Below are 10,293 nucleotides of genomic sequence, written 5' to 3' on the forward strand. Positions count from 1 at the left end.
CCCCAAAGTGGTCCATTCGATGATGGCCAATATATATCTGCTTTTGCCCCCTGTGCTCAACCCTGTCATCTATAGTGTGAAAACAAAACAGATTCGCAAGGCTATACTTAGTCTTCTTCTACAAAATAAACAAAGATGATCAATTTTGAGAAAAACCTGATAAAACTTACTTTCACTGTTAGGTGACTCTTTGTTAGATATTTTTTCTCATTTAATTCATTTATTCAGCAAATATTTAGTAAGTACTTTTATATTTGCTAATTCATTAGATAAAATATGATATACCTCAAGTATTTATGGTTCATCAAATAAGGGAAGCAGGAAAATAATAATAAAAATAATAAACATAGTAATTAACATTTACTGAGTATTTAGTTTATACTGTGTGGTCTACTAACAGCTTTTTTAAAATATACTACTTTTATTTATTTCAGAGAGAAAAGGAGAGAGAGAGAGAGAGAGAGAGAGAGAGAGAGAGAGAGAGAAACATCAATGATTACAGAGAATCATCTATCAGCTACCTCCTGCATGATCCCGTAACCTAGGCATGTGCCCTGACCGGGAATCAAACTGTGACTTCCTGGTTCATAGGTCAATGCTCAACCACTACTGAGCCATGGCCAGGCTCCACTAATAGCTTTTTAAGATATATTCTATTTTATCCTACAGTAATTCAATGAGATATATAAAATTATTAATTATACAGGAGAGGCCAAAAGTAGGTTAAATTAGCAGCTATCATTTCCTAAAAGATAAATCCTAAGATATGAAATAATAACAAAAATAATAATAAGATAAATAATACAAATAGATAGTACAATAATAAATAAATAACAATACAAGAATAAACTCTGTGTTTCACATGCTCACAACTATAAACCTACTTTTGCCAATCCCTGTATTTTAGAGATGAAGATGCTGAGGCCTAGGGACATTTAGTTCACCGAAGGCCAGACATCTAACAGAGAAGGACTGAGATTTTAACCCAGGCCTTTTGTATCTTGGACACCATTCTCTTCACTAGTATATTGCATACTCTGCCAAGAGCATCTAGGAAAACTATTTTAAGATCATTTGTAAGAACCTGATCCTTCCTAGTGTATATTTTAGCTGGTTTTCCTCATTCATAATTAATAGTACAAAAGATAGGAGTAGTATGTGTCATGGCAATAGTATGTGTAAGCCATATTCAGTATCCAGTACTGGTTTGGTGCATTTGCTAATTCATTGGAGAAAATGGAAATTTTGGAGAACTAGAAAAAATCATGAAGTAGAATGTAAGGACATTTGGGTCAATGGCAGCTTTGGAATCTGAAGCCTTCTCCAAAGGAAGATCACATATAAATGCACACATTATTTTTCATAAAAGTTCAGAGGTTTCATAAATGTGATGATGCCATTCTCTTAACCAACCAAAGAATCAAGGTAAATAATTCATGGTGTTCAGCTACAAACAGCTCTATATAGCTAGATCTAAATTATTTGATAGCAACCATTTACTGTCTTCACTAACTGAATATAGACAGAGACCCCCCAAAAGCTAGTAGCCTTTGAAAGTCCTAGCAAAAGGTCAGGGCTTGAAAGTCCTAGCAAAGGTCAGGGCTGTGCACCACCCAGTTAATCAATTAGACACCCAGTTAATCTAGCTAAAGCATCATCCCCACCTTAGTTCACTGAATTCCCTAGATAATGGTAACTAAAGCATCATCCCCACCTTAATTTCTTAAATACTTGTGTAGATCCTTGTTGATTATTATTGATTAGATACCCTGCCTATTCCTAGAAATTGTCTACCGATGAGCTAATCCATGTGTCATTCAAACAACCTTTGGGTCAATGGCAGCTTTGGAATCTGAAGCCTTCTCCAAAGGAAGATCACATATAAATGCACACATTATTTTTCATAAAAGTTCAGAGGTTTCATAAATGTGATGATGCCATTCTCTTAACCAACCAAAGAATCAAGGTAAATAATTCATGGTGTTCAGCTACAAACAGCTCTATATAGCTAGATCTAAATTATTTGATTCCTAAAAATGGACTCACAGCTGCCGGAGTCCATTCATTGTCTTCACTAGCTGAGTGTAGACAGAGACCCCTCAAAAGCTAGTAGCCCTTGAAAAGTCCTAGCAAAGGTCAGGGCTGTGCACCACCCAGTCAATTAGACACCACCCAGTTAATCTAGCTAAAGCATCATCCCCACCTTAGCCCCAAAAATGGACTCACAGCAACTAAATGAAGACTAAAATTTGGTTTGTAAAGTGCTAGAAAAACTGGGATGGAAACCTGTTTGTAGACAGAGACCCCTCAAAAGCTAGTAGCCCTTGAAAAGTCCTAGCAAAGGTCAGGGCTGTGCACCACCCAGTCAATTAGACACCACCCAGTTAATCTAGCTAAAGCATCATCCCCACCTTAGTTCACTGAATTCCCTAGATAATGGTAACTAAAGCATCATCCCCACCTTAATTTCTTAAATACTTGTGTAGATCCTTGTTGATTATTATTGATTAGATACCCTGCCTATTCCTAGAAATTGTCTACCGATGAGCTAATCCATGTGTCATTCAAACAACCTTACCCCAGGGCTACCCCAGACAAACCTCCTTACCCTAGGGCTATCAGAGCTCCAATAAAAGATCAGAGCGGCCTGAGCTTAGGTGGAAGTCCTTCGGGACTTGCCCGCCTGGTCCTCCAATATTGCAAAATTATCTCGTGTCTTTTTCTCTCATTTGTTGTGCGGCTCCTCTTTCAGATACCGAACCCTACTCCACGCAGAACGTGGAGGGAGTGTTACTCGACACACAGCAACTAAATGAAGACTAAAATTTGGCTTGTAAAGTGCTAGAAAAACTGGGATGGAAACCTGTTTTATTGTTGGAAAAGTGATTAAAAACATAAGAGATGTTTCAAGTACCCCACAAACACTGGGAGAAGTAATATGCCATCTTTCAAAAGACCATTATGTGTATCTCTTTTAACTGTGTGTTCAGTGATGTGTATTGGCAGCTCAAAATCCGCACTGATACCATAAAAATAGGCAAACACTGCAAAGGTACTTTTTTTCTTCAGAGATTTGGTTTACCAGAACACCAGTGACTAGGAGTCTACCTTGTGTAGGCCTTGTGAGAAGTAATACAAATGAAAAGATCAATAAAACCTATTTAAACCTAGCTGTTTTGGCTCAGTGGATAGAGCATCAGCCAGCAGAGAGAAGGGTCCTGGGTTTGATTCCTGCCCAGGGCACATATCTCGGTTGTAGGCTTGATCCCGGCCCTGGTCGGGTGCGTGCAGTAGGCAACCAATCAGTGTGTCTCTCTCACATTGATGTTTCTCTCTCTGTCTCTCCCCCTCCCTTCCACTCTCTCTAAAAATCAATGGAAAAATATCCTTGGTAAGAATTCACAACGACAAAAAACATATTTAAATAAAACAATTATCAAAATACCTGACAGAGAGTACTTTTGACTCAATGAAATGTATTATTATAGGAACCTACGGAAGGGGAGTGCTGTTTCATGCAGGCCACTGTGCTACCCATTGGTAACTCCAATCCCCTCAGTGTTCAGTGATGTGTATTGGCAGCTCAAAATCCGCACTGATACCATAAAAATAGGCAAACACTGCAAAGGTACTTTTTTTCTTCAGAGATTTGGTTTACCAGAACACCAGTGACTGGGAGTCTACCTTGTGTAGGCCTTGTGAGAAGTAATGCAAATGAAAAGATCAATAAAACCTACTTAAATCTAGCTGTTTTTGCTCAGTGGATAGAGCATCAGCCAGCAGAGAGAAGGGTCCTGGGTTTGATTCCTGCCCAGGGCACATATCTCGGTTGCAGGCTTGATCACAGCCCTGATCAGGTGCATGCAGTAGGCAACCAATCAGTGTGTCTCTCTCACATTGATGTTTCTCTCTCTGTCTCTCCCCCTCCCTTCCACTCTCTCTAAAAATCAATGGAAAAATATCCTTGGTAAGAATTCACAACGACAAAAAACATATTTAAATAAAACAATTATCAAAATACCTGACAGAGAGTACTTTTGACTCAATGAAATGTATTATTATAGGAACCTACGGAAGGGGAGTGCTGTTTCATGCAGGCCACTGTGCTACCCATTGGTAACTCCAATCCCCTCACTTTCTTTGGCTGGAGTTCCAGGACTAGAAGCTTTTCACATCTGGTCTCCTATCCCTCTGTGCTGCCTTATATGGTTCCCCTTTTGGAGAACAGCACAAACTCTATGTTATGATCATTGACTCCAGCTTCCACAAGCCCATTTACTATTCCCTCTTCATACTCTCCACCACTGGCATGTGCATCGCTATTTCTTTTCTTCCCACAACACTGGGTGTCCACTGGTTTAATGCCAGGACATCAGCCTGGATGCCAGCATTATACAATTGTTCTTTCTGCATGGATTTACCCTTATGAATCCTCTGTGCTTTTGGCCATGGCTTTCAACTGGTTTGCTGCTACCTGCAATACCCTAAAATATGCCATTTTACACAATGATTTTTTCATAGTTCAGTTTTGTTGTTGAAGTATCAGTCCAGACACTTGATAGGGGTTTCTGATGGAGTTATAAAGCTTGAATTGAACACTCCACTCTGCCATTAAGCATTCTCATGCAAGGAAGCATATGGAGAAAAAAAGTCAAATATAAATCAAGGAAAGATAGCCAAATAGAGAACACTTTACTGTTTAATTGATATCTGGACAAATGCAAGACTCTTTGCCAATGTGAGACTTCCTTATAAAGGAAAACATAGTATTTGGGTATGCATCTTGTCTTTTCATATGAATCTAGAATTGCTAGGTCTTTAAAGTAATATGCATCTGTTACGCAACTACCCAAGTTACACACCCAACTTTTTGGACAAGGTTGGCCAAAATCCCCCATGAGTCCAGGGTGTTAAACGTATTACCACAGGAAAAACATTAAGTATGAAAGCAAGAACACAGGCATGAGAGAACTCATTATTCACCTACAATGATCTCAGCCACGAGAAAAATGGGTCCCATTTAATTGATTAGGGACTAACCCATTTCTTGGGGAAAAGCTAGTGAGCACTGAAAAGAGATGGATTCAGGAGTAGATGTCATCCTTCCTATGAGTCAGTGTAGTAATGCAGACTGGGGTACATATTTCTTCCATCTTCATTGTCACCATAATTATTCTAGTTAATATTGGTTTGCTTTCTTATCTTCCCAGAATACTGATAATCCAGAGACAATGACATGCACTTCTCTATTCCCCAGTGATAGAGTAAGATCCAGACATTCATTTATATGGATAATTTGGCTTATTTGCTTTGCATTAAAGGTCTCTAAGGGCCACTTGTCACTTGAGGTAGTAGCTAAACCCCTTCTGAGATTATACAGCATTGTCCTGTATTTATAGATGAAAAGTTTTTCTCTTTTTATGGCTCCAGGGAAATTTAAATTTGCCAAAGGCCCCAGAGCTTAATACCAATTTACTATAAAGTTCATGGCTCCAGAACTATAACTTGTTCTTGCTCTGCTAGTGAAGACAGAAAAGGCTCCTCTTTTCATATGAAGCTGGTAAGGAGGCGAGAAAGGTGTTAATTGTGGTTGCCAAGGGCTTGGAATAGGGAAAATAAGAAGTTATTGTTTAATGGGTATAGAGTTTTACTTTTATAAGATGAAAAGATGTATGGAGATGAATGGTGTCAACTTTTGCACAACATTAAGAATGTGTTTAATATCACTGAACTACACACCTAAAAATGGTTGATGGAAAATTTTGTTTGGTGTATTTGACCACAATAAAAAAAATATTGTGGGGAAAAAAATTGCACTGGGTGATATTTCTCTCCTCTAACCCTCCACCAACCTACTCATTTAGCACTTACTAGTATCAGCAGAAAAGAGGATCCTCATCTTTTTCAGAGCTAATTATCATCATGCTGCATATTCAATAACCCACTACTGTCTTAAGTAATTTCCTGCATCAATTAATCCCTAGCATTTCATACTTTCAGTCTCTCACTATGTATTGTATGTATCTTTGACATTAGTTTATAAATATACATTTGTCTAGATCTTTCCATTCTTACAAAAATCTTACATTCCCCTTACAATCTTCTTTGGTCATTGCTTATTTTTCTTCCTGCCTTCAATGATAAGTTTCAAAAATACTAGACGCTGTGCCTCCACTACTTGTTTTTCTACTCATTCTTCAGGTCACTGTAGCAGGTTCTCAGCATACACACACACACATATATATATCGATTTCAGAGAAGAAGGGAGAAGAAGAGAGAGATAGAAATATCAATGATGAGAGAGAATCTTTGATTGGCTGCCTCCTGCATGCACCCAACTGGGTATTGAGCCCACAACCCAGGCATGTGCTCTTGACTGCAATCAAGAACCCTTTAGTCGGCAGGCCTATGCTCTATCCACTGAGCCAAACCAGCTAAGGCAGGTTCTCAGATTTCAGTGCTGGGCTTCAACTATGTTTTCTAAGATCACTAATGTGCTCTAAGATGCATTTGAAGATTTTAATCCTTAGAAGACTTGACCACTGAAGCAATTTAATACAGATGTGCATGCAACACCCAGTCATGACACCAGTCTTGATTTTAATGTTCCTGTAGAGCTGCCTAGTTTCATATTGATTTAGAGTATATAGACCTTTCCAATAACTTTTACAGAGTTTCATCTTCACCAACTATCTCTTATAAATATAATTTCTGAGATGGTTGACCTACACTGTTTTGATTAAAATGGCACTTATACAATGATAACTTCCAAATGTATATTATCAGAAAAAATCTGGAGATTTATATCCACATGAGCACTTCCAACCCATAGATATTTTTAAGTGGACTTCTATTAGTTATTTCACACAAAAGTTATTAAAAATGAATGCACTGATTTTTTTTAACTAAGTCACTAATCATTTAATGTTATGATTTAATGAAACTATAAATTCTGTCAATATAGAAAATAATTAAATTTCAATATGTATAAAACTATATTGACATATTTATAATGAATTTAAGAGTAAACACACACATATGTGTATGTATACATAAAATAGAGTTTGATTTAGCATATTCTCAATAATAGAGGACTTACCGATATCTTGAGATAACTTTCTTAATCAAAAGAAAATTTATCTAAATATTTTACATAACTATATAATTTCTTATTTCTATAGGATATGAGCATTGTGAGGACAAATGCTACAAATCTATAAAACATGGAGATCTTAAGTAACTTGACTTCTACATTTCCAACTTTCTTGTTGACCGGCATTCCTGGCCTAGAGTCTGTCCATGCCTGGATCTCCATTCCCTTCTGCTGTCTTTATGCCATTGCTCTCTCTGGGAACAGCATGATCCTGTTTGTCATCTTCACCCAGCACAGTCTCCATGAGCCCATGTACTATTTCCTCTCCATGCTGTCAGCTGCGGACTTGGGCTTGACTATTTCTACAATGTCAACAACATTAGCTATCCTCTGGTTTGATGCAAGAGAAATCAGTCTAGATAGCTGCATTATCCAGATGTTTTTTCTTCATGGATTTACTTTCATAGAATCTGGGGTGCTGGTGGCCATGGCCTTTGACCGCTTTGTGGCAATCTGTGATCCTCTAAGGTACACTACTATTCTCACTCATTCCAGAATTATTCAGATGGGTCTCTTAATGATTTTACGCACTGTAATATTAATAGTGCCACTACTCTTGCTCCTTAAGCCCCTCTCTTTCTGTGGAGCAAATGTCCTTTCCCATTCTTACTGTTACCATCCAGATGTGATTAAATTAGCATGTTCAGATACTCGGGCCAATAACATCTGCGGATTACTTGATCTCATTCTGACCACAGGAGTGGATACACCATGCATTGTCCTGTCTTATATTTTGATCATTCGTTCTGTGCTCAGTATGGCCTCCCCCAAAGAACGGCACAAGGTCTTTAGTACTTGTGTCTCTCACATTGGGGCAGTTGCTATTTTCTACATTCCCATGATTAGCTTGTCCTTGGTGCATCGCTATGGCCGATCAGCCCCCAAAGTGGTCCATTCGATGATGGCCAATATATATCTGCTTTTGCCCCCTGTGCTCAACCCTGTCATCTATAGTGTGAAAACAAAACAGATTCGCAAGGCTATACTTAGTCTTCTTCTTACAAAATAAACAGAGATGAATAATTTTGTGAAAAACCTGATAAAAGTTGCTCTCACTGTAAAAAGCAACCCTGATAGGTAACTGCCTGTCAGGTATCTTTTCTCATTTCATTCATTTATTCAACATTTAATAAGCATTTTTGTATTTTCAGTTATCAAATATACATATACTACCTCAGGATTTTTGTAGTCCAATAATGGAAACAGGAAAATATAATAATAAAATAATAAAAATAACATCCCATAGTAATTAACATTTATTATGTTATATTTGGTGACCTGTTAGCTGCCTTTGAGATATATAGGGGTGGGCAAATATAAGTTTATAGTTGTTCATTTGAAAAAGACATGCAGGTTAATATAGCGGTAATATGCAAATTAGCCAGGCATCACCACCGGCTCAGGAGGAGCTGCTCGCGCAGAGCAGATGAGCGGGAGGGGACTGCGTGCTGCCCTCAGACCCAACGGACACACACGGGGGGTGGGAGCATGCTCCCAGTGGCCATGGCAGAGCTCGAAGCATGACCCTGGTGGGTGGAGGCAGCAGCCGGAGCGAAGCAGCGGGGTCCCAAATGCCTGGTGTCAGTTGGAGCAAAGCAGTCCAGGTCCTGGGTGCTGGAGGGAAGTTGTTGCCAGCAGCCAGGGGAAGGAAGGCTTATTCTTACATGAATCTTTGTGCATTGGGCATCTAGTAATATAGAGAAAACTTGGTGTTTTGTGTACTTACATCTGTAAACCTACTTTTGCTCACCCCTGTATTCTATTTATTGTTTTAAATGACTCAAGGAAATTATTAATTTTTTTAAAGATGAAGAAACTGGAGCCTAGAAACACTTATTTATTCATCAAAAGCCAAACATCTACAGAGCAAGTTTTAATTTGAATCCAGGCTTTCTGTGTCTTAGACACCATGCTCCTCACTAGTGTCTTGCATACTCTGCCAAAAGCATCTAGGAAACATGTTATGAGATCAAAAGTAAACACTAGATCTTCATTTCTATATATCATGGTTTAAAAAGTCATAATGGCTTCCTTAGTGTATACTTTAGCTTTTCTTCATTAATTACTAATAGTACAAAAAGTAGGCGCAGATATGCTCAAAAAGTAAGCCATAGAATCAGTATCTAGTACTTGATAGTCAATAGTTGAAGCTTCAAGGATTAGGGACATTTGGTAATTCATTACAGGAAATGGGAACTTTGGAGAACTGAAAAGATAGTGTAGTAGTAAAATGTAAGGGAGTTGGGGGCATAGGCTCTTAACCATTTTCTGCACAAATTAGAATCTAATGAAACCCATTAGCCCTTCTCCACAGAAAAATCACATATAAACACACTCATACTATTTTCTATGAAAATCAGAGATTTCACAAATGCCATGAAGACCTACATGGCTCTCTTAACCAGCCAAAGTAAAGAATTCATTGCTTTCAGCATGCAAACAGTTATTCATAGCTAGACCTAAGCCATTTGGCTCCTGGAAAGAGACTCACTGTAACTATATCGATTTTAAGAGGCAGGCAGCTTAAAACTCAACTGAATAAATTGGTAGAATAACTCAGAGAAAAATAGAGGTAGAAACCTGATGGGAGTCACATCAATTTTGTTGCAGTTGGGAAGTTAATCAATAGGAGGGATGCTTCATATATCCCACAGTCACTGGGACAGCAGTGTGCTGGAGCTCACCGGCTTGTGAGAACCCATAGTATGTATCTCATCTCCACTCTGTGTTCAGTGATGCTTTACAGGCAGCTGAAATCAGCACCTTACATATACCATGGGAATCAGTAAACTCTGCAAATGAAGAAGGAATTTGTATCTTTGTTTGTTTTCAGAGATACAGTTTACCAGCACACCAGTGTCTGGGGGTCTACCTTATGTTTGGCCTTGTAAAAAGCAATAGAAAATAAAAGTAAAAAATGTATTCCTCTATACTCAAAGATCTTAAAGTCTAATGTGTGAAGTAGTGACATAGACAAGTTCTAAAATAATGCATTAAATGTTGTGATAGTTTATAATACAAAATTATAGCCCTTGTTTGCATTGCCATCTGAGTTGAAGTGATTCCAAAGGTAAATGGAGAATAGCATTCTGGCAATTCTGTGGAAGAATATAAGTATTGTGTCCCCATTTTACTTTTCA

The 10,293-nt window shown here is 38.2% G+C and overlaps 1 protein-coding gene across 1 annotated transcript; it reads left to right on the forward strand.

Moving 5' to 3' along the window:
- Positions 1-7,223: 7,223 nt before the first annotated feature.
- Positions 7,224-8,162, forward strand: LOC102255669 (olfactory receptor 51F1-like). Its single transcript, XM_014537056.1, has one exon. The coding sequence runs from the start codon at positions 7,224-7,226 to the stop codon at positions 8,160-8,162; it is 939 nt and encodes a 312-aa protein (XP_014392542.1).
- Positions 8,163-10,293: the final 2,131 nt, after the last annotated feature.

Source organism: Myotis brandtii, unplaced genomic scaffold, assembly GCF_000412655.1.
Source record: "Myotis brandtii unplaced genomic scaffold, ASM41265v1 scaffold1704, whole genome shotgun sequence".
In the NCBI taxonomy this organism is placed as follows: Eukaryota; Metazoa; Chordata; class Mammalia; order Chiroptera; family Vespertilionidae; genus Myotis; species Myotis brandtii.

What these genes read in the sequence shown, in the direction of transcription:
- LOC102255669 (XM_014537056.1), top strand. Translation starts at nt 7,224, where the DNA reads ATGGAGATCTTAAGTAACTTGACTTCTACATTTCCAACTTTCTTGTTG.